At 42.1% G+C, this 27997-nt stretch overlaps 1 protein-coding gene across 1 annotated transcript in view; it reads left to right on the top strand.

The window, feature by feature from the left end:
- Ano2 (anoctamin 2) overlaps positions 1-27997 on the top strand; it is a 338934-nt gene that overhangs the window by 296882 nt on the left and 14055 nt on the right. The window contains exons 19-21 of the mRNA XM_027951164.2: positions 7475-7620; positions 27242-27394; positions 27755-27807. Of these exons, the coding sequence (XP_027806965.2) occupies positions 7475-7620; positions 27242-27394; positions 27755-27807 (352 nt within the window). The remainder of the gene's footprint in view (positions 1-7474; positions 7621-27241; positions 27395-27754; positions 27808-27997) is intronic.

The following is a 27997-nucleotide window of genomic DNA, read 5'->3' as shown; positions in this document are numbered from 1 at the left end:
GAAGGACTGATGTGAACATAAGTGTCTAGATGCCTCATTCCTTTCCCCTGCTTAAACAGCCTGTAGTCAGCAGTCAGAAAAGCACCAGTCTCAAGAAACTGAAGCTTCATTCTATTCCCTGATTTCTGACCAAAAGCTGTGTATTGATAATCAAGCAAGAACAGATGGTTCTTGTTCTCTAGGAGCTTAGCATCTTACAGAGACACTATTTGTTAGGAACCAACATTGAGAGAATACACAGAAGATACCAAAGCCACATCTGGCCCCTTTGAAGCTATGTGGCCGGCCCCTCCACCACTCCTGCAAGGAAAGTCTCATTTCCCTCCAAACATCTGGAGAAGACACCTGCACTTCCATTGCATTGTTATTCTGCATTGGGTGGAATTATAGATTGCTTCTAGGCATGAGATGACCGTGTTTTCATCTGGACATCTGTTCTACCACTTAGCCCATTCTTTCTGGACCCAGAAGCCTTTTATAGAGTGTAAGAGAGAAAAAAAACAAAACAGGCATATATTTGGACAGTGTGTTGGCACATTTCCTACCCATCAATTCCATCAGCTCCCTAACAGATGAAAATAATGCATGGTGGTTTGCCTTGAAGGCTTAATTTTCTTGTTTATTACTTGATGTGTGTTTAATTAATGGAAATTGCATAGTAACTCATGAAGCTACAGGTAAGTCACTTCTCTAAGTCTTGCTGTCCACGTCTCTTGGTAAACTTGGTGGCATTATAGTCTTTTCAAAAGGTGCCTTATAGGTCTAGCATCCCAATAACCTCTCTTCCACTGAGTGAAGCTGGTCTCTATTGATTTCAAATACAAGTCGCTCCATTTTAAAACATGCTTCCTCATTTCAGTTTCTAATCTGCAATAGGACACATATGACATAAGCACATAGGTAACATTAGGGATGTAGAACAAAGATTCCACCAAATCCAAAGTTCTCTATGATCCTACAGGTTGTATTTTGAGTTTGGTCCATAAAATCACTATGATTATGATTACTGGACCTTTACTTCCCACTCAGGGTACATTATTCATTAATTACACTCCTTCCATCCAGAATTTAAGCACTTGACAGTACATTGATGTATGACAGTTGAAAAACCTGGAATAAGCAATGAAAAAGAGACTCTTTTCGAGTCAAAAGAGAAATGACAGTTGATTCCGACAGCAAAGAAGGAGTCAGGTAAATTATAAAAGTTATAGGGTGTCTCTATAGGGCAGAAATTTAGTGGCTAAACAGATTCAAGTTTAAATCCAGCTGTAAAACATACTTACTATGTGACCATTGGAAAGTTATTCTCAAAAAATCTGCCTCCAACGTGGTCATGTAAGGCAAACGGCTTGGATAACTGCTCGGCCATCTAAAATATATAAACAGCAGAGAAAGAAGAAATCATTCTTGGGGCTCCAGGTAGCCAAGATTTTACTGTATGTCATGGGCTGTTATGTGGCTGGTGATACTTTTTAAATGTTGCAAGTCCAGAGAGTCAGCCTGAAAAGATCCCGCTCAGGAGCACTCTTTTCCTCTTCTGTTCTAAGCCTGATGGCTTTTGGATTATAGTATACCTTGTCATTACCTCCAGAGCCTTCCCCTTCAAATTTTTCTGCAAGGAGATAAATATTGATCTAATAGGTCAGATTTGACCTTTGAAAACTGTACTGGGGAACATGGATTGATAAAATTACGTTAATGTGTGTGTACGAATATGGCATAATGAATTCCACTCGTCTACGTTATTATAATGCACCAATGAAAATTAAAATTAAAAATGGAAATAAGACTAAGAATTTCAGGTGGTTGTACTAAGAATGCTGGGGGTTAAAAAAAAAGCATGATAACAATAAAGTTCACAACACTGATCATCTTTAATTCATCGTTGACATTTTTTGGGTGGGGAGTTACTGGGGATTGATCCCAGATGTGTTTTACCACTGAGCCGTATCCCCAGCTCCTTTCATATTTAATTTTGAGACAGGGTCTTTTTAAGTTGCTGAGGCTAGCCTGGAGCTTATGATCCTCCAGCCTCTGCCTCTCGAGTCGCTGGATTACAGGCGTGTGCCAGGCCCGGCTTCATCATCTAGGTTTGCAAAAAATTTTCTGATTCTTATTCTTACAATTTTCTAAAAAACATGAAGACTGTCTAATTGATCTCTATCCATTAGTCCAGACAACTGTAGTCACCTCTCTCCCTGAGGTTGTGACATCCTCAGTAGACTCTGGGTGTGCCTACTGCAAAAATTAACATGACACAATTGTAGGGCCTTGAGAATCTTACAACCCAGCAGAGTCTCAAACTAGAATACTGTTTCCCAGTCTTCAGTCATTTGTGAACCAACTGAGGCCTCTGTTCAGGCATCTTCTACCAGGCAACAGCGTCCCCCAACCCCCTGTCCTCTTTTCTGGACCTGAATCAGAGACTCTGGAGATAGAAAAATGAAATGCTTCTAAGGAAGGCCCTAAAACTGAGTAGTTTAAATCATCTCTGTAACTAACACAATGATAATAGATAAAACTTGGTTGCGTGTTCTCAGACTATCCTTCCTCACGCAATGCCAGGCTCCCGGGGCCTGACGCAGTTGTGACAGATGCTTTCCAGAGAGGAGCTAATGGTTTTAAACAGAACTGTCCCAGAAAAATGTTCATAGGCAGCTCCTTCTGAGATGACTTCAGACATGCTAACAGTGTGGCAGAATTCGATCCTGTGTTGTTTATTACCTGTGCCCATTGGTGGAATTTTCCTTATCCCACAGCTTTCCCAAATGTGTCTCTGCAAAATAGACCTTGGATCAAAACTGTGCAGTATTCTTAAAACACACCATACCACATCATGACTCTTTGCTATCATTTGATCTCAAATTTAGCTCCATTCTTAGAATCCCCAAGAATGGTTCTTCCTTTTTGAAGCAAAACTAAAATGGGCCTGTTATCATCCAAAGATGGCTTTTTTTTTTTTTTCAATTTGGTCTTTCAAAGGATAAATACCACCTTTCTCATGTGCTACATTCTTTCGCCTGGCATACATTGAAATGGACCAACCAGACAGACAGATCAATACTTCCACTGGCAAATGTCCTTCCATCCTTATTCTTACTAAAAGCACCAGATCACATCCCCAAAGAGTTGTAAGAGATGGTTGGACTCAGCTAGTAAGATTTTATAAACTGTCTGCTTTCTTTGTGTAAATGTACTAAGTTTAACATTTCAAGACATAAAACACTCTCTCTTTAAAGACATCACAGAAGGTCTGTGTTCTGCTCAAATACAGTGGAGTCTGACCCTGAATCAAAAGTTTAAAGAATAAGTTTGAACCATGACTGGTGTTGAGCAACACCCTGTGGTTGATATGTTCCTCCCCTTTGGCCCATTTATGGTTAGGTTCTGCCTTCTTTTATGGGGTTCAGGGTTCATGGAATAATAGGATGGCCTAGGGCCCAGATTCCTGTGGCAAGAAGGCCCAAAGTGTGACAATCACCATTTTCTTGGGTATGAGCCCATAGGGCACAGGCAGAGAAGGAAATGGGAGCCTTCCAAAGAGTTTCTAAGACTTGTCATTAAAAAGGGACGGAAAAAATAGCAGAAGAAAAGGACAAGGGGTAACATCAAAGGACTTACTTTAACAAGCGAGTGCATCATACGGTCAGAATCATAATACTAAATTTTCCAAACCGCCCATCTGTATGTTATACAGTTTGTAGGATTCCTCTTAAATCCTGCTGTAGAGAGACTTTATTAATTTTTTTAATAGTCACCAAGATATCCAGGAGGAAAACTTGTGGGAATGATGGGCTCATAAGAACTATTTGGGGATTTTTTTTGGGGGGGGGCCCTATCCACACTTGAAAGGATTTTGAAGCCCCTCCTTCCTCTTCCTTTGCCACCTTTGCCACACAGACTTGGCCTTGGCCTTCTGCTCCCATGACTTTCCTTTTTTGTCTCCTTTGGAGGCTCCTGTCCCCCACTCCTCCTCCCCTTAACTGCTTTCCAGAGAGGAGCTGAATTGTTTTAAGCACTACTGCCCTAAATAATGTTCCTGGGCAGCTCCTTCTAAGATGACTTTCCTCTCTGGAAAGGTCTGATATTCCTCAGGGCTCTTTGCTGACCCTCTGCTCTGTCCATAGTTGGTGTGCATTGCCATGGCTTCATTCTCTCCATGGCAGTTCTCGGATCTTTGCCTCCAGCCCAGCGCTCCGTGCACATCTATACAGTTGCCTACTCCATTGTCTGTGGGTTTCTCTGCCTGATTTTATTGGAGCTATTTCAGATCTGGAGTTTCCCTGGTTCATTTTCTCTTAAGAATAAATGTCTCCCTTCTGCAAGTATTAGGAATCCTAGTTTTCTGGGCAACCTGGGTACAGAGACATTCGGATCTGCTGTTCCTTCAACAGAGCTGTGACCGGTTTTTATTCCTTACCTTTTGGGATATATGATGCCTCCAGTTGTGAGATTCTGCAGCATGAGTTGGTGTGCTTTTCTCTGCCACCTTTGACCATAGGCACTTATTCAGCCACCACAGCTTTGCTAACTCCTTTACATCTGATCCATCTTTTAAGATACTCATTAACAACCCTCACACACTTCTTATTCAAAGCTATTTTCATTACTTTTTAGTTTTATATACTTTTATTCATTCAGAAGTGGATAGGGATATAATATATATATATACACCTGTGTTCAATTTTTTTATAATCAAATCACTGTTTGGTCTTTATTAAAGATTTGGGCAAGTTTTCTGATTATTGGTATCTACAAGAAAAGTCTCATTTTAATTTTGGTGCTAAATTTTCTCTCCCCACTTTTCCTTTTTTTAAATTTTAATTTGTTATATATGACAACAGAATGCATTACAATTCATATTACACATATAAAGCATGATTTTTTATATCTATGGTTGTACACAAAGTAGAGTCACATCCTTCGTGTCTTCATACATGTAGTTAGGGTAATGATCACCATCACATTCCACTGTCTTTCCTACTCCTATTCCCCCTCCCTTCCCCTCCCTCCCCTTTTCCCCTTTGCCCTATCTAGAGTTCATTTAATCCTCCACCCCCCATCCCCCGCGGCATATTAAGAATCAGCCTCCTTAAATCAGAGAAATCATTTGGTATTTGTTTTTTTGGGATTGACTAACTTCACTTAGCATTGTATTCTCCAGCTCCATCTATTTACCTGCCATCATTTTATTCTCTTTTAATGCTGAATAATATTCCATTGTGTATAGATACCACATTTTCTTTATCCATTCATTTTTTTCTTTCTTCTTTTTTATTTTCTTTGACTGTCTCCTTCTGTCCTTATTTTCAGACAAGGTCTCAACTAGTCCACACAATTTGACTTCAGCATCTTTAGGCTGTGTCTAGTTTTTCTCACTTTCTCATTATCACAGAATTATTGACTTTTTGGAGGGGGCGTACCAGGGATTGAGCTCAGAGGCACTAAACCACTGAGCCACATCCCCAGCCCTATGTATTAAAGATAGGGTATCACTGAGTTGCTTAGTCTCGCCATTACTGAGGCTGGCTTTGAACCCATGATCCTCCTGTCTAAGCCTCCCGAGCTGCTGGGATTACAGGTATGTGCCACCATACTGGCTATTTTTTATATGAAAAAAAAAATTTATTGGTTGTTCAAAACATTACAAAGCTCTTGAAAATTTTTTAAATGTTTGTTTTTCCCAAGTACCATTGATTTCAACCAGGGTCACTCTATTATGGAGTCAAAGCCCCAGCCCTTTTTATTTTGAGACAAGGGTCTCACTAAATTGCTGATGCTGACCTTGAACTTGAGATCCTGCTGCCTGAGCCTCTCTAGTAGCTCGGTTTACAGGTATGCACCATCATGCCTAGCTCTACTGCTGCTTCTAATGGATCTCAGCTCATAGTTTAAATCTTGTGATTAGGATGTTATTGTGATGATGGTGAAGATGATGAGAGGGATAATGATAGATACATTTATTGACCTCTTGGCACGTACCAGGTCTTAATTTGAGCTTGTCACATAGTTCATCTTCTTTAACTGACCCTCTGGCAAGTTAATATTTATTTCTTCATTTTAAAGATAGGAAACTTGGTTTTATGCAACTGTATTCTACACTAAAGATTAGGCTTTTATCACCTTTGTTTCAAATTATATTAGCTAAGACCCGCTGAGAGCTCTGCTTTAAACCATTAGACTTTCACTAGCTGACAGAAGCAGTTTCTAACAATAGAAGGAGGTGTGTGGTCATGTTAGGTTACACCTACATAGAAGTTAGGTGGTCTTGGGTGAATACTGGGAGATGGTGGGGAGGCCTGCCCCATCCAAGGACAAAGCTTGGACTCCAAAATCCCCTTGGACCTTTTCAAGGCTGTGATTCAGAATGTTCTATGAATTCTTCTGTCTCCTGGAAACTTCCTCTTAAGCTGGTCAGCAACACTGGCACCTAGCACTTTCACCAATTTTTTATTCTCTATGCATTGGGAAAAGTATGAAAACCCTGTGTCCTCTGCCATATATATATATATATATATATATATATATATATATATATATAATTTATTCAGTGCTCACTGTCTCCAAATATCATGGCTAGGATCGTGTCTCCTAATCTTCTACCAACCCTTATAGGTTGGACCATTATTATCTTGTTAATCATTCTAGATCAAAAAATATTAAATGTGGTTGTCTTCATCAGTCAGGATGCTATAATGAAATACCACAGATAGGTGGCTTAACCAACAGAAGTTTGTTTTTCTGTAGTTCTGAAGGCTGGAAAGTCTAAGAACAAAGTCCAGAAGGATTAAATTCCTGGTGAGTGCTCTTTCTGGCTCACTGATGGATGCTTTCTATATGTCCACACATTGTGGAAAGAGAGAGAGTAAAAGAGCTCATCCTCTTCTTGTAAGACCACTATTCCTAGTGGATTAGGAACCCCACTCTTATGGCCTCATTTAATCTTAATTACCTCCTAGAAGCCCTATCTCCAAATATACTCACATTGAGCATTAGAATTCCAGCATATGTGTTTATGGTGGCTAGTGTTCAGCTTGGCTTTAATAGAAATGATGCCTTTCATGTTATTGAGACCCCCAAAATGTTTGACCTGTGAAGAGAGCACCCTTCTTCTACTCTCTAGAAAACCCCTCTGTTCTCCAGGAAGAAGTTGAAAATATCACCCATTGGGCAATAGGACTGGCTTCATATTTATCAGGAAGGACCAACTCTCTGTTGCTTATCAAACAATAGGAAGAATTTAAAGTTTCATTGGGTTTGAAGCAACTGATCTTTGGGGGAGGTTGTTCTCTTTCATTATCTTCATTAAAGATATCCTCAGGCTGACTTTTGGAGAAAAGTAGTCTCCCTGTGTCTGTATATCTGTCCTTAGATTAGAGATGGCTTCAGTCTCAAAATTAGTGTTTTCCTCCTTTCTATCTGCAGAATTAACCCTCTCCAGAGACTGTTGGTGACTATTCCATTTCTTTTCCAGGAAACTAAAGAAACTATTTCGGAAGTTGAAAGATGAAACAGAACCTGGAGAAACTGACCCTGACCATTCAAAACGTCCAGAACAGTGGGACCTAGACTATAGCTTGGAACCATATACAGGACTCACTCCAGAATACATGGAAATGAGTAAGAGCCCATGGTCTTTCCTTCCACTGAAAGCAGGTTCAGACGAGGGATCTTGTGTAGAGGGATAGAGGGAATGGGGAAATGATTGAGACAGCCTCTGCTCCTTCGTGGGTTTCATGGCTTCTCAATGTCCCCTTCAGTGCCATGTGAAAGTTAAGAAACATGGGGCAAAAAGTGCCCTGGAATGCAAAACAAAAGCAGCTGTCACCAATGGATAGATGATACCAGGGTGATGCCTTCTTCCCCTTGGGCCTCCTCTGCTCATCATGAAATCAAAGTTTGGTCTCTTAGGTCTCCTCCCAAAGCTTCTCTTACTGATAAAATCAAGAGGTAAATTGTGAAATCTGGAATTTAAGAATCAAGTTTCTGTGAAAGAAAAGTAACCTATTATACTTGTGTCAAGGATATATACATCTTTGACAAGGAGCCCTACTCTGATCAGGCAGGGCTGGGTAACACACCCACTTATCAACAAAAACGTTGAGGACATTTTGTGTAAGGGTGAGAGGTAGATTTCCAGTTGCAGAGCCTCTGGTTATTTTATATAAGGCTTGAAGGCAACAGTACAGGTCAGTACAGGCAGGTAGAAGCTACTCATTTCAGATGTGGCTTGAAAGCCAGTGCTGCATTATGAGAAGTGTTTCAGTTTAGACCAGCTGCCTTCAAACTCTTGGCCACTTGAGAATAATTCTCATCTTCTGTTGGGGTAGACATTTGAGAAACTTTTTTCCAAGGCTTTGAACTAATGAATTAAAGGGATAGGACACCAGTGATAAACAGCCCAGGTACAGCATTGAAACATTTGTTCAATCTAGAGATTATAGAGAAACATCAATCAGAGTCAACAGAAGAAAATCAGTCAATACGTAATTCAATACTTAATATAATTGCACCTACCATTATGTTTGCACAGTGACTCCTGACCCTTTTGGTTATTCACTTTTAATAGGGGCTATCAATGTCTCTCTGTGCACCAGGTGCCTTACTCATTATTTCTAGTGGATATTTATTCTATTCTGTTATAAGAATGTATGTATGTAAGTTAGGGATGGCAGGAGGGGCAGGTTCTAGATTAGATAGTCAGGAGAGGTCTAGCCCTGGTTATGGGCAAAACCTGAGCTTTTTAACCTTAATCTACTTATCAGAAAAGAAATAGTCATAATGTGTGCTTCAGGAACAATTGCTATAGAAAATATCAAGACCCACCCAATTTATAGAAATCAGTTTTCTCATGCTTTTCACATTTAGCTAAGTCCTACCTCTAATCCATCCTGACTCTGAGCCAGGTATTTCCAAAGGGGTGACTGCTCATACTTCAGATTGCCATTCTACATCTGCCATCCTCTCACCTAGGGAAAAAAAAAAAAAGAGTTACTGCCAGAGATCAAGCTTCCACTAGGAATCCTTGAGTTCTGTATACCTCCAACCTCCACCCCTGGTCCCCACACCACCACCAATTATCTGTGTAGATTGCCATGCCTGCTACTTGTCTGTTCCGCTAGTTGGCTATTGCAAACCTTCCTTTGTGTGATTAAGGGCAAAGACCCTTGAACTGTATTCCCTGGGTTCAAATTCCTGACTCTGTGTCTGACTAGCTAGATGACCTTGGGAGAATGGTTAACCTTTTAAGTGTCTATTTACTTAGTTGTGGAAAAAAAAGGATAATAATATTTACTCCATGGGATTGTTGTGAGTACTCAATGAATTAATAGCTGTGAAGGTCTTAAAAGAGTGTCTTTACATATGAAAACTATATGTTTTAGTTAGCTTTTTCTTCTCTCTGACCAGAAAGAATTCTAACAAGAACAATGTAGAGGAAAAAAGTTATGTTAGCTCATGGTTTCAGCCATTCAGTCCATGATCAGCCAACTCTGAGGCGAGGCAGAACACTATGGTGCAAGGGCCTGGAAGAGGAAAGCATATCACGACATGGCAATCAGGAAGCAGAGAGAGAGAACTCCACTTACCAGAGACAAAATATAAACCCCAAAGGTACATTCCCAGAGATCAACTTCCTCCAGCCACACCCTACCTGCCTACATTTACCTCCCAGTTAATCCATATTAGTGGATTAATCCACTTATGGGGTTACACTTTTCATAATCTAATCATTCGCCTCTGAAAATTCTTGCATTGTCTCACACATGATCTTTTGGGAGACACCTCATATCTAAACAGACACAGTATGAGGTGTCAGTGTTGATTATTTTCATGACCTTGAGGTCCTAGGAAAGCAGAGAATAGGAAATATGCTCAACTTTGACAGCTTTGTATGGCTAAGTATAAATCCACGATGTGTTTAGATTTTGAATATTTACAAAGTAATGGGAAGAGGAACAAAAAGAAGTAGAAGACCTAGTTATTTGTGGAAGAAATTTCCAGCAAAATTTAAAGTGAAATTCACAGCACAGATTAAAAACAAAACCAAACAAAAATTCAAATATTTAACAGGTTATAAGTGAATAAAACAACCATATATATATAAGAAAGTTTGAAAATAGAGTAAAAATAGGAAAGTTTCTCCCCAAACTCCCCTCATTCTAACCTAACTTTTTAAAGCATTTTGGTTCCATTTCTTAGACACATTTTGTTATATATAAGATTTTTAAAATAAGGTTGTGATCACATACTGTTCTTTTTTATTCAACAATATAAGAATAAATGCTTCCAAGTTGTCACATAATATTCAAAATTAATGGCTTCATGATAGTCCCTCTAATAAATGTAGCATTGTTTATCTCCCAGTTCAGGGTATGGAGGCTTATTCCTCAATTCTCCCCTATTTTAATACTCTAAAACAGTATACACTATCTTTGTGCATATAATCTTTTCCACATTCAGTATCATTTCATCAAGGTAGATTTACAAAGGTGTGATTGACTGGGCTGAGATTTGTTCATTTTGTTGTTCTTGATTCATATTATCAATTTACTTTCCGAAAGGATTAGACCAGTTCACCTAGACAAAGACAGTTCATGAAAACTCCCTTTTAGCAAATACTCTTACATATTCTACTTCCTGACGTCACATGATATGGAAGAATTATCAGTCTATAGTAAGCTTGAGACTCCCAACCCTCTGTGCACACCCCATTCCACCCTGTTGACCCGAACATTCCAAACTCATCCCTAGCTTCACTTCATATAGTGCTTTCTCTGAAGTCATTCCAGGCCAACCTGCAGTTGGTCCTGTGTGATTTCATTATTTATTAGCTTTTCTGCCCTAGTCTTGCATTTAGTGTACACACTGATGGGTTCTTACTGAATTATGGTATTATTGCTCATGGCTCAGGTTTTAGTCAGCTTTTTTGCTGCTATGACTAAGGATCTGACCAGAACAATCTTAAGGGAGGAAAAGTTTATTTAAGGGTTCATAATTTCAGAGGTTTTAGTCCATAGAAGGCTGGCTCCATTCCTCAGGGCTTGAGGTGAGGCAAAACATCATGATGGAAGAGTGTGGCAGAGAGAAGCAGTTCATATCACAGTGATCAGAAAGCAGAGAGAGAAACTCCATTCTCCAAATACAAACATATACCCAAAGCCACACCCCAATCCCCATCTCCTCCAGCCGCACCCTAGCACTTCTGTTATTCCATCAGGGATTAAGTCACTGATTAGGCCAAGGCTATAATCCAATCATTTCTCCTCCAAACCTTCCTGCATTATCTCGTATGAGCTTTCCAGGGACGCCTCATCCAAACCATAACAGCTCACGTATCTGTTTTCCAGCAGACCTGGTCTGGTCTGTTATGTTCTAGAAAGAGCAGTGAGACGGGACCAAGGCTTATTTGTCTTTGTATCCCCTGGAATCTGGCACATTTCTTGGCACATAACAAGCTCTCAAGTGCATCTGAAAAACAAAAATAAGTTCATGGAATCAACTATGAATGAATATACTAATTAATGGAAAAGTTTTTTTACATGATGAGTTAATAATAATAATAATTTTATGAACAAACGAAGGATCATTTTCCAAGCAGCACTGGGTGGATGGTGGATTAGAGATGTTATGAAGAGGTTTCCAGTTTGGGTATGAGATCCTCTTTGGTTTCAAGGATCTACATATCAGTGATAAAAGCAGAGAAGTGCATTCTAAGGAAGAGGGACTGGCAAATGAGACAAAGACAATCAAATGGTAGTTTGGGATAGGAAAGGTTTCAGTACAGACCTGGGATTAGCAGACAGTCCTGAAGACAGAGGAAGTGATGGTAAAATCTTCACCATTATGCTAAAAATTCTTCATTTCCCTTAGGCAAATAGGCAGCAAAGAAGGGGGTCATAAGACTAAGGAAGAAATGGGGAAACACAGGCTATTTATTTGATGATTCATTTATTCTTTCATTCATCAATTTATTTTTTCTGGGGATTGAACCAGGGTACCATTGAGCCACATCCCCAGCCCTTTTTATATTTTACTTAGAGACAAGGTCTCACTAAGTTGATTAGGGCCTTGCTAAGCTGCTGAGGCTGGCTTTGAACTCGCAATCCTCCTGCCTCAGCCACCCGAGCTACTGGGAATATAGGTCTATACCACCACACCTGGCGCATTCATCAAATTTTATTCAGCACCTAGATGGAGGAACAAGTTTGGAAACCAGAACAGTCTCTTCATCAATTCAGAGTGACATTGACATTAATCCAGTCAACATATCCAATAGATATTAATGCAGACTTATCTGGAAGAGGAAGCAGCCTGGATCATGTATGGATTTTCCAAGCTAGGTTCTACAAAAAATCTTTAGGCCATTTCATTAAGAATTTCAATTATTTAAGGAACATTACTATCTAGGGGCTGGGGCGGGGGCTCAGCAGTAGAGTGCTCACCTAGCACGTGTGAGGCCCTGGGTTCAATTCTCAGCACTACATATAAATAAATAAAATAAAAATATTGTGTCCACGTACAACTAAAAAAATATTTTTAAAAAAGAAACATTACTATCTAACTTAATATTTCATGTAAGTGTAAGGACGATGTTTTCTGGGGTAAGGTCTCTTTCATTACTTTTATCTTTAGACTCTCCTCTTCACCTTTCAAGGGAGTTTTCATGTACAATTAAAGACTGGGCTTCAGGATAGAGTCCACCAAGCTTCATTAAGCGGCACTCCTGCACCTCCATGCACCATGGTTAGGGGTGAGCCTGGGAGTCAAATCAATACTTCCAATACTAATGTGACTCTGAGCTTGAGGCTTAAAGTTATCAGACCCAATTTTCCCATCTAAATTGTGGGTTTGTTGATAACATCTACCTCACAGGACTGTTATACAAATTAGGTGCTGGATACCAAGTAGCCAGGTGCTGCAATCCAAGCTACTTAGGAGACTGAGGTAGGAGGATCACAAATTTGAGGTTCAGCCTGCGCAATTTAGTGAAACCCTATCTCAAAAAATAAAAAGGGCTGGGGGTGTGACTCAGTGGTAGAGTGCCTGTGGGTTCCATCCACAGTTCAAAACAAAAAGTAATTAAAAAACAGTATATACGTAGACTCTCATTAGCCATTATTACTGTCATGAGTCCAATTTCTGTTGAATCTAGAAAGCTTTTTGACTGAAAGCATTCTGAAAGTCCAGAATATAGTACGCCCATCAGTGTTAGGATTGTGTATAATTGTTTAAAGAATGAGGGTACTGGGCTCCAAGACACACCTGAGAATTATATTCAGAAGCATGAGCTATAAATACTCTGAGATATTTGTCCTTTCAGAAAATTCTAAGCCCCTGGGGCCCTACTTGAAAAGACTGGAATCTCAAATGGGTTCTTTTTGTCATCTGTTTATCTAAAACCCTCCAGTCATCCAAAACTTAATCGCTATTGTCTTCCTACCTCAGGAATTCAATTATCCCCCTTAAAGCCTTCTTCCAGCTTCCCAAATGCAACCCAAACATTGAGTCCTTAGGGCCCTTAAGGTGGGTGGTGAGATGCATTTCTTCTGTCACTCACAGTCATTAGACAAAAATCTCATTTTTTCTCAGTCATGAACTTAAATCCTGTTAAACTCTAATAGAAAAGAGGTGCATAGGGGGAAGGCCTATTTATTCACTTTTCATTTGACGTGAAAGTCAGATAATTACTGTGAAGAGCCCCAGGCCCCCAGTCTCTCCTACACTCTGGAAATGTCCACCAAGGTGTATAAGAATCATAACCCAGGACATCAAAGCGCTTGGGATCACATCTGAGTTGTCTTATGAAAGTAGAAGTCTGAACTGCTGGGTTCAGAAGGAACAACCATGACTGGTATAGATCCTGTCTTGTTCTTCTGATTTATTTTCAGCTTTGCATCAACGATAGCTGTAGAGAAGCCTGTTTGGTATGAGTCTGAGCCTTATTTATTCATGGTTCCTTCCCTGCACTGACTTTGCCTCTACTGAGAATTTTAAATTACTATTGAAGCCCTTACCTGTTCTCCTTTGAGTGACTACAACTGTATCCTAACTTCTTAGATCACTGATAACCTTTCCTATTCCTCTTTCTGCCTTTCCTTCTTACTTTTTAGAATAGGATGACTTTCGTAAAATACAAACCAGACCATTTGTGTGTGTGTGTGTATCTTACCTCCTTTAGTGCTACTGACTTAAGGTTCATATCCCCCAGTATAAAACACAGGGACACCTGTGAACTGACTCTTGTTTAACTGTCCTTACAGGTCCACAGATGCATATCTGGGTAATTGACTCTACCATGTCTGCATTTGCCTGTGCTCTTTCTTCTGTCTGCCTACAAATTCTTACTGAGTTATTCAGGCTCTATCACATTTGCTTTTGGAGAAGATGACTTGCTGATTCTCTCATCCTCTGTTCTTCTGTCTTCTCCTGAACCTATGCCCTTTAGAAAGTGTGAGTGCTTTGGGCACAGGGACTGTCTTAGTTCTTTTTAGCACACCACTGAGCACCATTTCCTGGAACACAGTAAAAGCTCCATAAAATATTTGAGTGACTAGCTTTCAGTGGCAAAGAAATAAAAGTCCCACTTCTCTTGATCCCAAGATATTTGGGCCTCCCTCTCCACCATGGACATATTTAGATATTTCTTTGTATGAAGCAGTTTTCATCTTCCAAGGTGAAGCTAGGTCATGTCTATTATCAAGGTTTCTTTCAAAGAACAAGTTACCTCTGGTTTTAATTTATACCTTTCCTTTTAGGAATCAAGTCCTTCATGGAAATGGACAGGGTAGAATGCTCTGCCTCTGAGGTTGTCTTGGCTTGGACCACAGACTTGGCTTCAAAGATTTGGCTTTGACCTCCACTCCATATCCACATCTTTCCTCTGCAGCATCCCCTCCTTACCATCCTGAGGGCAGTGCTATCGTGTCAGGACCAGTGCTGGGCACTGGGGACACAGATAACAGATGTGGCCCATGCCCTCCAGGGCTTCAGGATCTGGTGGCAGAGACTAATGGGCAGGCAGACAGTCACCTGGAAGGTCTGGCTTGGAAGAAAATTCCCCTGGCTTTGCCGACTTCCGAGAGGCTGTGGCTCTGCAGCTTGTCTTTAGCCCCTCAATGTAGCCTTAACCCCATTCTCTTCCTGCTTCCAGCCCATAATTATCCACTCACCAAACTTCCTTGGGTTTTAGAAACCACAAACTGGACCAAACAAAGGAGGCTCATCACCCAGTTACCACCTCAGGTTTGTTTTGAGACTTCAGAGGAAGCAGGGACGGTCCAAGAAGAGAATCAATAATTAATTCCTGAGGGCAGGTGTCCTGAGTGAGTTATGCCATTAACAGAACAAACATTTGTTTGTGTCTTTCCACAACATCAGAATTTATGGAGTAACAAATTCACAAGCTTCACCACTTTCACCAGTTGCTATTCACTGAGTATTCATGGGTTGCTTGGTAGTCGTAAGCTGGGAAATTGCAAATCTTTCATTCCAGTCTTAATGACTAATATTTATAACACTCAAAGCACACATCACACTTTACACAATGATAGATATAGGTTACAGAAAGGTTAAGGTGGCCCCAGGGTTTTGGAAGTCTTCACTGACCTCAAAGGCAGATAACAATTGCAAGATTAAGTCATCACAGGTTGCCAGATAGAACCTGCCAAAGAATTTGTTCAGGACCCAGAGCTGTCAGACCTGGGAACTTATTCTAGGCCAGGGTTCGAAGGACAGGGTGTTTTAGAATGGGTCATTTCAAAAAGAAAAATATAGCTGAACCAGTGGTACATGCCTATAATCCTAGTGGTTCGAGAGGCTGAGGCAGGAGGATCGCAAATTCAAAGCCAGCCTCATGAAAAGTGAGGCGCTAAACAACTCAGACCTCTTCTCTAAGAAAAAAAAAAAAAAAATATATATATATATATATATATATAGGGCTGGGGATGTGGCTCAGTGATTGAGTGTCCCAAGTTCAATTCCCAGTATCAAGAAAAATTAAAAAAAAAATAAAAGATCCAGCTGAGCCAAAGACCTGAATCCTGGGGGCAGAAAGTCAAAGGTTCATGGCCTGTTGACCCTGTGATGCATTCACCATAAGGTCTGATGACGGTCACGTGTGTGCTGCAGTAGCCAGTCTTGGGGTGCACCTCCATTCATAGATCTCAGGTGAGAAGGTTGTTTTATCCAGTGGTCCCATGGGCTTGATAAGATCATGGGCCTAGTTTTTCTGATATGGGTGGATATGCCCATGCATCTATGTGCTTTGAATTTAATTTGGGAAGCTCACAGGTAGTCATTTGTATTCAGCACAATTTATCCGTTTGTGCCTGTGTGGTTGTGTTATGCAAACAGTGGTTGTTCAGTTGTACAAACAGGTATAGAGTCATTCTACTTTGGCACTTGTACTCAAAATGGAACAACTCATAACAAACTACCACTTTACAAAATGGAGTAACTCAGGGTTTGGCACAGCACAATAGGAGTCTGAGAACTATTATTTTAATCACAGTGGAGTCACTCTGGAGCAGGACACAGCCTGCTCTCCACATCAGGCTTCTTGAATAGCAATACCATGCCCAGGGCCGACACTGACACTAGGAACACACAGGGTAAATGTGAGTGACCTCATAAATGAGGGTGTTTATCTGTCTACAACTCTCTTATCTAGGCTGAAGGAATCTCACTTTGTAGTAATGCTATGCCGATTCTCATTTATTTATGGGCTGATAATCCAGTGAGTGGATTATCTAGAGTGGTGGTTAACCAAGTTTCTCTTTCCCTGCCCCCTCCTCCCACTTCCATGCCCCTTCCCTTCCTCCCCTTAACTTCTGCCTTTTCCCTCCCTCCCCCACCCCTGGCTATTGTGCTCTCCTCCGCCCCCCCCCCCCCACAGGCAAGCCAGGGAAATAAGAGAAGGTGTAATGTGAACCCATCTGTGCTGCTTCTGATGGCTGCTGTGGGAAATGGCTCTGTGAGACAGAGAACACTGAAGTCCACAGCAAACATCAAAACCTCATTGGAGGTAGCAGTTTCTGCCATCCCTGTGGAAAACTAATAGCACTTGGTGATGTGTCACCATGCCACCACTTCTGCTTTCTCTGTGCCTTTGAAGTAGAAGTCCTTTTACCTGTAGATATCATTGCAGGGTAAAGTGAGCAATATCCCTCTGCCCCATATTTCCAGTGTCAGATGAGACTTGAGTGAGAATCTAGCTCTGCTTCAAACTCTTTTTTTTTTCCCCCGCCTTCTGTTTTTTGCAGTGCTAGGAGGGAGGGAGCCCAGAACTTTGCCTACCCATAGTAGACAAGTGGTCTACCACTGAGCTACACCCCCATCCCCCAGCTCTGCCCCTCTCTAGTGGTGTGGTCTCAGGCATGTCATCTCTCGGGGGCCTCTCCTTCTTCCTAGATCTTGCAGTGAATTAAACAAAAGGATGAGTTCTTTTACCGCCATGATGTAACTCACTGGTCTATGGTCAGGTCTGTGCAGTATGTCACAAGTATGGCAGAACTCCTGATATTTTGGAAACATAAAGAAAAACAGAGTCAATGTTGCCTAGATGGTTCTTTTGAGTATGAGAACTGGGGGAGTTTCAGCACACACATGGAAGTGAATGGCAAAGAAAATGATTTTTCATTGCCTTTTTGACAAGAACAAAGTTGTTTCAAACCACTGGGCCTGGGGACCTCCAGGGTCCCTTCCAGTGCCGGCATTCTAGGTCAAACATATCAGCTGGATAATGCACCTCAAAGCCAACAGGCCCAGGGTGACGTGAGCTGCCTAAAGTCACTCCGATGACTCATTAGTAGAACTGAGACTAGAGCTCCTTTCCAGACCATTCCAGGAGACAATTGCATCAGGACCCATAGGAACTTTGGATTCAGTGGAGGAATAGAGTGAGGTTTCTTCCTTCCTTCCCAACTGACTAGACCTCCCCAATTCCAGAAGGGCTCTTGTCTTGGACTTAGAGCAAAAATGAGAGCAGTGAAACCAAAGCTGCCTGCTCCCTCTGGTGTGCCTGACATGGTGATCCCTGGCCCAGCTCTCAGCTGTCAGCTTCCTTCCCCGTGATCCCCAGGACCACCCATGCAGACAGGAAGTGCGTTGAGCCCACTCTGAGCAGTTGTAATGGTAGGGCAGGTCATCAGTGGAGGGAGGCAGCAGGGAGAGATGTATTATGTTCACATTTTTCTAAATTGAGCTGGAGGTAGGGCCCAGGCTGGGCAGCCTGGGGGAGGGGCTGTGAGGAGAAGGGGAAGCTGGGAGTGGGCTTGGTGGGGGGGCAGGGAGCTACCTCTGGGCAGGAGTGGCTGTGGGGATGGGCTGGCTCCAGACAAAGAGAAACCTGAGAGTGAGGGATTAAGCTGGGAGACCTGTGAGGGGAGCAGCCAGAGCCCTAGCTTTCGAGGGAATCTCCAATATCAAACCCTTTTCCTGAAGAGCTTACTAAGAAGGACTTCAAGGGTAGCCTCCCATCCCCCATCTCTGAGGGGAGCAAGAATGCTGGCCAGGAGCAGGCTGTGGCATTAATCATCATTGTCCCTGACCCCACTGTGGGGCTTCAAAGCTCCATCATTGCAGGCCCCTCACAGCCCAGCTAGGGGGTCTCCCTCAGGGCCCCAGGAGAAAGGATTCTTCTCTTACTTTAAGAGCTGCAAGCTGGACGCTTGCAGTGTGCAGTGGTTAGATTTTTCCTACAAGGCAGAATTCGGTAGAAAAAAGTAGGCCTGAGTGTAATCCTATAAGAGGAGTTTCGTGACAAATGAATTTCTTGATAAAGTTTTATCACCTTTTTATCCAGATAAATACATGATACCATTGTCGGTTTTTCACACCTGAAGACTGATGGCCTGTCTTCCTGAGAGTCACTAAATCCTGAGGGAAGCTTCAGGAGGGCAAATTTTATGTCTCAGCATTCACCTCCACCCCTCCCACACACACAGTCTGGTATACTGTACATATTCCTTAAATGTTTGCTGAGCAAGTGTAAAGAACAAATGATTCCATAGTGAGGATCTTGAGGAGGAAATGACAAGCACAGACATCACTTTTCATCAAAGTTCTCCAGACCCCTTGCCATGTTGCTTTCACTGGGACAGTCTACCCCACCCCTCAAGCTGCAAAGACTCCTTGTTTTGAACTGCTTGTGGGAATGCTGTCCCCCTAAGAGCAGATTTCCTAAGATTTCTCCTAAGAGCAGCATGATCAATTAATGAGCTTGTAAAATTATCTAGAAAGTTTAGGCAAAATAATCCCATGGATTAGTCCACAACTACTGCTTTATAATATGTACCCCAAAGTCTCAGTGACTTACAACTGAGAAAGAGAATAAAGAACAATAAAAAGGGCTGGCTCATTGAGTACCCTACCTAGAAATGACTAGGTGAAAAGTGGCCACTTATCAAAGAAAGAGTGGGGAAAGGATTGACACTTCCCATGGAGAGATGACTTAGGTGACACTCAAGATGCCTTTCAACTCTACTCGTCTTTGGTGAGGACTATGCTGGGTAATTTCCAGATTTACATCCAGGCTGAATGTCAGTGTATTCCAGAATATCTGCAAAGCCAATAGCACCAAAGCCCAAATCTTTTGTCACATGTAACTCCAAGTGTGTGTGCTATGAGCCAGGGGCTCAAAGAACCAGGAAATTCCTTTCCCTGAACCATCCTGTTTATATGAACTGAGTCATTCCACTAGATAATTAGCCACCTGCCACCTTCTCCAAATGGCATTTAAACACAGTTCAGGCAGCATCCAGGGTCTTGTTCCAACATTTCTGGGAAGTAGGGTGAGTCCCCGGTCATTTGTCTCCTTTAGCTTCTGAGCCAGGCATTGATTGGCATTATCTGTACTGGGGGCTCCGCCTCCCACGCACGCTTAAGAGAAAAAGCAAGGCTACCTCTGGATAGGGCGCCCCTCAGTTAACTCCAGAAGGCTCCTGATATGCAGAATATGCCTTGTCAGTGTTGGAGAAGTGAGTGAGTGAGTGAGTGAAGGGAGGAATGAATGAAAGGCACTCTTTTAATTTAATTTGGAGAACTCTTTTAATTTGGAGAACTGTGCTGCCTTCCCATTTCTCCTCTAACAATGAGGAAGTTCAGGGTGAACTTTGTCCCTCCATCATCACTGCATTATGGGTCCCCAGAGTCTGCTTATTTGTTTTGCCCTCTTTTACATCTGAGGACTTCTTTTTCCTTCTTGTAAAATTCCATAAACCCAATTGCATTTTCATTGTGTTGACTTTTCCACAACATTTTGGGAAGAGGTAGAGGACAAGGAATAAAGTAAACAAATGTCCTCAGTAATGATTTGCGGCTTGGATGCTTCTTTCCAATCATGACTGTGTTCCTTGCCCCTCCCTCCCTCACTGCATGACCACAGTCCACGTGGGTGGGTGGGAAGAAGGACAAATGTCTCAGTGGCCTACACATGCTCATCTTGCAGGTGGATAAAGTAAACAGGGGTGACAAAGCCCATCCATTCATTTGTTCATTTAATAAACCTTCACTGGAAATCCACCAGGTTGTTCTCAAAAAGGTGAATCAGTAGCTCTTACCAACTCGGTTCTCCCTCATCTTGTTGTAAGGCTCGGGTAAAAAGTAGTGATCAAGTCTCCTTTAAGAACAGAGGAAATGAAGAAAAACTAGAGCCAAATGCGCCTTGCTGATTTGTCCTTGTGTTCACATTGGTTTTCAAGCAGTCCTCTTTCAGTGCTTAAGCTGTTGCTTCAAGCCTGTCCCTTCCTGTTGTGACTTCTCAGGGTTTCTGAATGGAGCCCGATCCATTGTATAAACCCCAGGTGACTCCATACAGATTGAAAGGGAATTCCACTTATTGTCCTTATTTCCTAAGTAGTCTGTGAATTTGGACTAGTGGAGCAGGAAAGATCTTAGCTACCAACCATATAGCGAACATTCACATACCTCTTTTACTTGTTCTTCAAGTCCAAAGATCATGAATTCTGCAAAGCCTCCACAATATGCTGGTGAGAGCAAGTTATTCCTGTCAGTGCTCCATAACATCCTGTTGATGCCACCATTATTGTTCTAACTCAATGACACTGTCAAGGTTTGCTCTTACATTTTCTCTTCCCCACTGAATCCTCTGAGTTCTTGGAAAGATAACGTAGTAATCTATTTGTCTTGGTCTGTTTTGTGTTGCTGTAACAGAATACCTGAGACTGGAAAATTTATAAACAATAAAAGTTTATTTGGCTTATGGTTCTAGAGGCTGGGAAGTCCTAGAGCAATGGCTCTGGTTTGTGGTGAAGGCTTTCATGCTGCATCACCCATTTGTGGAAGGCAGAATTGCAAGAGGATGGTCCAGTGGCTTTTATTACAAGCCCCTCTCACAGCAAGTCTCCTCCTGAATCCATTCACTGAGGACTGAGTCCTCTTGACCTAGTCACTTCACTAGTCCTGCCTCTTAGCACCGTTGCACAGGAGATTCAGTTCTATCACATGAGCTTTGGGGTACCCCTTCAAGCCACAGCATTGATAATCTTTGTTTCCTAGCAGTGGACATGGAGTCAGTATGTAGAATGTGCTCCGTTAATGCTTGTTGAATGAATGAATGAGTGAGTGAGTGAATAGTAGTATTGAGGACTCATATTTCCTGTTTTCCCAGGACACAGAGGCCTAGGCAGAGACTATAGCTCATGCCTTTTCCTCTCTCTTTCTACTGACATGGTCCATCAACACTTAGGATTCTTTTTGTATGGCAGAGACTTTCAGTGCAGAGCACAGTTGGCATCCCTTGCCTTTAGGAGAAGGAGGTCACTGGGTAGAGCCTTGAAATATGAGCTGATGAAACAGATAGTGATGACCTGCCCTGGCTGTGCTTTCCACCAGTGTTTCTATTAATGGACGGTTTCTGGCAGAATCTTTTCAAAAACTGCCTCCTGAGTGAGACAAACTCACACCAATGTGTCCCTCAGTTGTTCCCTTGCCTTGCTCATTAGTGGCTCACAAAAGGGAGCATTTTTAGGTCTGAGTTTTCATTCCCTCTAAGCAGAATGTGTTGCTTTTACTAAACTATAGAAAGTTAGAAGAATAAAAGAGAGCCATTATGGTTTTCAGTGGAATTGGAATGTTTTTACTCCAGCTTTCTTTAAAGCATCTGTACAGATTACAACAACGAGAATTACTGTGCGGAGGTGTGAAGACTTTATGTGTCTGTCTTCACATCCTGGTTAAATACAATGCTTTCAATTCACATATTTTACGTTTTCAACCTGTGTGTGTGTGTGTGTGTGTGTGTGTGTTTCACACCTGGCAAAAATAAGTTCCTATTTATGGGACAGATGTCCTTTAAACATCTGCTTCTGTGGTAATAGGCCTAGCAGAAGATGATGAGGACTCAGAAAAAGGTCAAACATGGCCCCTGGTGTCATTGGGCTGATCATCCGGAGAGCAGGTCACAGAAACAGAGAGGCATTTGCAATGCATTATGGAAAGGAAAAGATGAGCCCTGAGTCGTGTGTGTGTGTGTGTGTGTGTGTGTGTGTGTGTGTGTGTGTGAGAGAGAGAGAGAGAGAGAGAGAGAACGAATTGAATGAAGAGTAGATATTTTCATTGGAGAATTTTAAGTAAATGAGGAAAAATCAGAGCTTTGTCCCATCAACATCTTTCACCAGCCCTGTCCTTCTCTACTCTTTTCCTTCTCTGGGGAGACTGTCCTGGAATGTCCTTGCTGTCCATTTAGTTTAATCCACTCCTCCTCGTTATTTTAACCTAAGACCAGGTAATCACTCAGGATTTTAATTGCCTCGAGCATCAGGCGGTGTAGGACTGGTGGTTATTTTAGAAGGTTCTTGGCTGCTGGAGTGTGAGAAGAGAAAACCAAAGGAGTTTATGCCCAGAAATATTTTCAGCTTTTGTGCTTCCAGTTCAACATTTCTGCAGCACTTTACAACAGGCTTTGTGCAGATTTAGTTGAAAATCAACTTATGGATTCTTCCCTAATTGTCTTGGCCAGGTTTAATCTGTTATTGGTCAAGGCAGCCTGGCTTCTATTATGCAGCACACGGAGGATTTCCGGTGTTGCTCTTATCCTAATGGAGACTTGCTGTTTTTAGAAACAAACCTTAGAGTTGATGAAGGCTGGTATCACTGTGTCCTGTGAAATGAACCCAGAAGGATTCCCATCTGATACAGTATTTCAGACCTTTGACTGAAAAGATCAAGTCTTGGATTTGGCATTCACATGCTGGAAGATTATGGTTTTATATATATTTTTTCTCCTGAAGATTAAAACAAAGCTTGTTGTTTGTTTCTGCCTCTTTGGATTGAATCCTGGAAATGCTCAGGGTACCCCGTCTGAGCAGGCAGCCTGCAGCAGTAGTGCATCTGCAGAGAAGAGCTTTTCTTGGCCCAGGATACCCCAGGGTCCCAGAAGAAGAGGGAACAGGAGTATTCTCTCACTGCAGGTCCAGCATTGCTGGCCTTTGCTCCTGAGGTTGTCCAGGGCTGACCACATAGACTTACGTGACATAGGGAAGAACATGAGATGTTTAGTTATGGGAATAGAATAAATGAAAGGAACTATTAGAGAGTTCTGAGAGAGCTCTGGAAGATGATTGTGTTTAGAGAGGAAGAACAACAGAGAGCTTGTGTCTGGAGAGTTTGGGAAGGTAAAAAGCAACGGGCATCCTTATAGGACAGCGGTTTGTCACTGCCTCTGGAGTTCATAGGAGAGAAGCGATAATGAAAAGTACCATTTTCCCCAAATCCTGGAAGGATGTTGGATTTCTCTTCTTTTTTTTTTTTCTTGTCTTTTCTTTCTTTTTTTCTTTAATTTGGGGTTGAACCCAGGAGCACTTGACCAATGAGCTACATCCCCACCCCTTTTTGTTTATTTATTTTGAAGAAGGGTCTCACTGACTTGCTTATTAGGGTCTTGTGAAACTGCAAGTCTGGCCTCAAACTTGTTATACTTCTGCTTCAGCCTCACAAGTTGTTGGGATTATAGGTGACACTACTGAGCTTGGCTGCAGCCCTTTTAAAATTTTAATTTTGAGACAAGGTCTCACTAAGTTGCCCAGACTGGCCTTGGACTTGCAGTCCTTCTGTTTCAGCCTTCCAACTAACTGGAATTACAGGTGCGTGCCACCCCACAACACCTAGCAGAACATTAGATTGCTGAGTGCTATTTGCCTGAGTGTGGTGAGGGCATACTGTATACATTTGCAGTCACTCAGAAGTAAACTACCCTTTCCATTCCCACCAGTCTCCTTGCCAAACTCTTACTAAGACTTTGAAGAGTTTACATAGTTCTGCTGGAGGAAATAATTTGTGATAAGATTATTTGCCTTCTTAAACTGAGTTCATTAGAATCAAGGAGACCAACTTTGAGCTCCATAAGTAAAGGTACATCCATTTATGTACTAAAATACAGACGTTTTACAGGTTTAGAAAACCAGTCCAACATCTGTTCTGCTTTCCTAATTCCACCCCCTTCACCTCCTCTGCCCTTATCTCTAGCCCTCACTCCAAAGTGAATCGCTCAGCACAACCTCATTTAAAAGGTACAATTGAACCTACATTTTTGAACTGGATCTGGGAGCTCGTTCCATTCCTATTTGCCAACCAGCTAGCCAAGTACTTATCCCAACGGCCCAAACTTGATAAATCTGAGCCTTCTAGTGTAAGTGTCTTGCCACTGAATGATTCCTGCTGGCTTCCTAGAGCCTGCTGAGAATCCACTGGGCCCCAGGGACAATGGCAGAGGACAGTGTTGTATTAGCAAGAATGCTGACTCACATCTGTGAGCCTAGAAAATGGCCACATCAAAAGAAATTAGTCTGTTTCCCGTGTATATTCTCTCTCTTTATTTTCTTTGCAATACAGAGCCCTTACGCATGCTAGCCAAGTGCTCTACCACTGAACTACATACCTCCCCAGCCCTTTTAAATTGTTATTTTATATTTTGAGACAGTGTCTCACTATTCATCCAGGCTGGCCTCAAATTTGTGATCCTCCTGCTTTGGCCTCCCAAGTAGCAAGGGTTAGAGGCATGCGCCACCATGCCTGGTTCCCACGTGTATTTTTTCTTGAAATTTCTGTTGCAGTTGGCTTATTCTTTTGCATGTATATGGGCACACACACACACACACATACATTTGTGTGTGTGTATATATATATATATATATATATATATATATATATATATATATATATGTCTGTCTGTCTGTCTTGGTTTTTCATTCTTTATTTGAATATCCTAGAATCTTAAAGCTTGTCTGGGAGGACAAGTATCACAGCATCAAAACAAATCAGACCAGTAGGGAGTTTAAATTAGTCCCTTCAATTTACCAATGAAAATGCCAATACCACCAAAACAGAAGGGTCTGACCAAAGGCCTGTGGCTCATTAGAAAACATCTGGGTCCAGAATTCAGGTCTCCTGACTTTCATTCTATGCTTAAAACCTTACATCTGTTTAGCATATATGTGTACACAGTATACATTGCTGCCATATGTACATGTTGATATTTATTCCCATAAGAATAAAATTAGACATAATACATAATATTTATTGAACAATTATTAGGTCTCAGACATTGTTCTAAACACTTTACATATTTAATATTATTTATCCTTATGAGAAATCTCTTAGGTGGTTATTTTTACTTTATTATCTTCAATTTACAATTGCTATAATAAGGCATAGAAAGTTTAATAACTTGCCCTCAGTATGTAGAAAAGTTCAGTTAAACTTTGACTTTCCTGAGACTCAGGGCTGTTTTCTTCAGCAAATATGTACTCAGCCCTGGAATATACAGAGCCCTTGCCTTACCACAGAGGAAAAAAATAGACATGTGAGTTTGTCAGGCACAGCACTCAGTGGTGGCTGCAGCAGAGGCCTGAACACAGGACAGAGAGTGTTCAGAGGAGGGAGTAATGGGCTTCACCAGGCAGGTGGCATTGGAGCGGTCTTGGGGATGCATAGGAGTCTGCCAAGTAGAGAATGGGTGCTGGGTACACAAGAACAGAAAGGCCTGTGCATCAGGGAAAATTCTAGAGTGAGAAGTTCAGAGGATTCAAAGCAGGAGGAGGATCACTATGGGAGAGATTTCAGAGATAAGGCTAAAGCAGCAGGTTGGGAGCAGACCCTAAGTGCTGTATGCCAAGATAAGGAATATGGGTTATATTCAGTAAATAGAGAAGACCCAGGGAAATTTTTTATGAGTAACTTAGGTGAGAGAGCACAAGGGTTGCAGGCTGGGAGCTGGGGAAGACTGACAGCAAGGAAAACAAGAAGTCCCAGGCAGGGCCCAGACACCTGCTGGCCATCAGACTCTCTTAGGCTACCACTTGACAGCGCTGCTCACATTGCTGCTATGGCTTGGAATGCTCTCTGCAAGTCAGTCTTCCTGCATACCACAAGAAGATGGTGTCCTTAGAGATGGTGCTTAGATACCATGCATGGACAGTTTCCTTAGTCCCCACCCTGAGCAGACTAGAACTTGGCTCCCTAGGTTCTCCTCTGTCCTCTGGTACATTTTTCTTTCTTGGAACACATTTTTTAAAAGAAGTACAAAAATATCCTGTTGCACATATTTGTGTATATTTCTCTCTCCCCCTCTAAACCCAGCTCCTCAAAGGCAGAACCAGACCTTTGCCTTCTTAAATAGTTGGCACAGTGCCTGGCATTTAGCGAGCTCCCAATAAATGTGTGATGAATGAACAAAACTTACTAAACAAAGGCAGGGACTATAGTTATGGAAAAAGAGCCCACATTTGGGAGGTGTTGTTTTAAGTTATCTCAAGAATTGGCAAGCTACGGTCCGAAGGCCAGATCCAGCCTGCTTTATTTTCTGCTTTTGTAAATAAAGTTTTATTGGAACACAGCCAAGTCCATGCATTTGCATGTTGTCTATGGTAGCTTTTACTCTACCGTGGCCGAGGTAAATCATTGTGACAAGAGCATACGGCCCCAAATCCCCAAATATTAACTCTCTGGCTCTTTGCTGAGTAAGTTTGCCCACCAGAGAGAGGTGAGTAGGCTTCGTGCCTGGAGGTGAAGGGTGGCAGATAGGAGAGTCAGGACTTTTCCTTGGCAATACCAGAGCTTTGCTCAAGTGACAGTAGTAAGCCTTGGGGTGCAGGTATTCAGAAGAAAGTACTGTTTAAGTGTGGTACAGGAGGAAAGGGGAGGCCCTGGTAAGAGAGCACACGGGCCGTAGTGCAGGGGTTCTGCTTCTCACTGGTGAAGCTGGTCATGCTGTTCTCTCTCCTAGTCATCCAGTTTGGTTTCGTCACCCTCTTTGTGGCCTCCTTTCCCTTGGCACCTGTGTTTGCCCTCCTCAACAATGTCATTGAAGTGCGACTGGATGCAAAGAAGTTTGTTACGGAGCTGAGACGGCCAGACGCTGTGAGAACCAAAGACATTGGTATGTGTCTGGCAAAGGGGCCACCGCAGGTCCAGCTCCCCCTGCCTGTGGCTGCAGCCTCCACCCTCACGTGTCAGGAATAAGAAGGTTGGGCAAAGCCCTTGCCTCTTCGCCCTTCCAGGTTCTCATCTGTACATCCTTGGATGCAGGGAGGTCTTTGCAGACCCTATTATCCACCCCAGTGATCCCCCAAACTTCCAGACAGTGGGACACCTAAGCCTTCCCAGACAAACCCACTCCTTGGGGGCCCTGCAAACCTCCCCTGGTCGCTTGCTTGTAAAACGTCACCCTAAGCTGCAGCCTTGTCATCTCTGGGGCAAGGGTGGGAGTGAGACAGACACCCTTCTTTCTGTCTTTTAGGAATTTGGTTTGACATTCTCTCCGGAATCGGCAAGTTCTCTGTTATCATCAATGTAAGTGCATTTAATCAGGACCCCTGGCTCTGTGGGAGGCTCTTTCAAAAGAGCTGAGGTCTTCAAAGCAGGAAACCAGCCTGTGTTTCCTCCCAGCCTTTTCCATTTGCAACTTTATTTCATAGACAGTCTCCTGGTTAATGGTAACTTTTAACTTTTAGTTAACCAGAAGACTGTCACCAGAGCTGAG

Source organism: Marmota flaviventris, chromosome 3 (genome assembly GCF_047511675.1).
Source record: "Marmota flaviventris isolate mMarFla1 chromosome 3, mMarFla1.hap1, whole genome shotgun sequence".
Classification (NCBI taxonomy): domain Eukaryota; kingdom Metazoa; phylum Chordata; class Mammalia; order Rodentia; family Sciuridae; genus Marmota; species Marmota flaviventris.
Note: the sequence above shows the minus strand (reverse complement) of the source record. Positions and strands in the feature narration are given on the sequence as shown.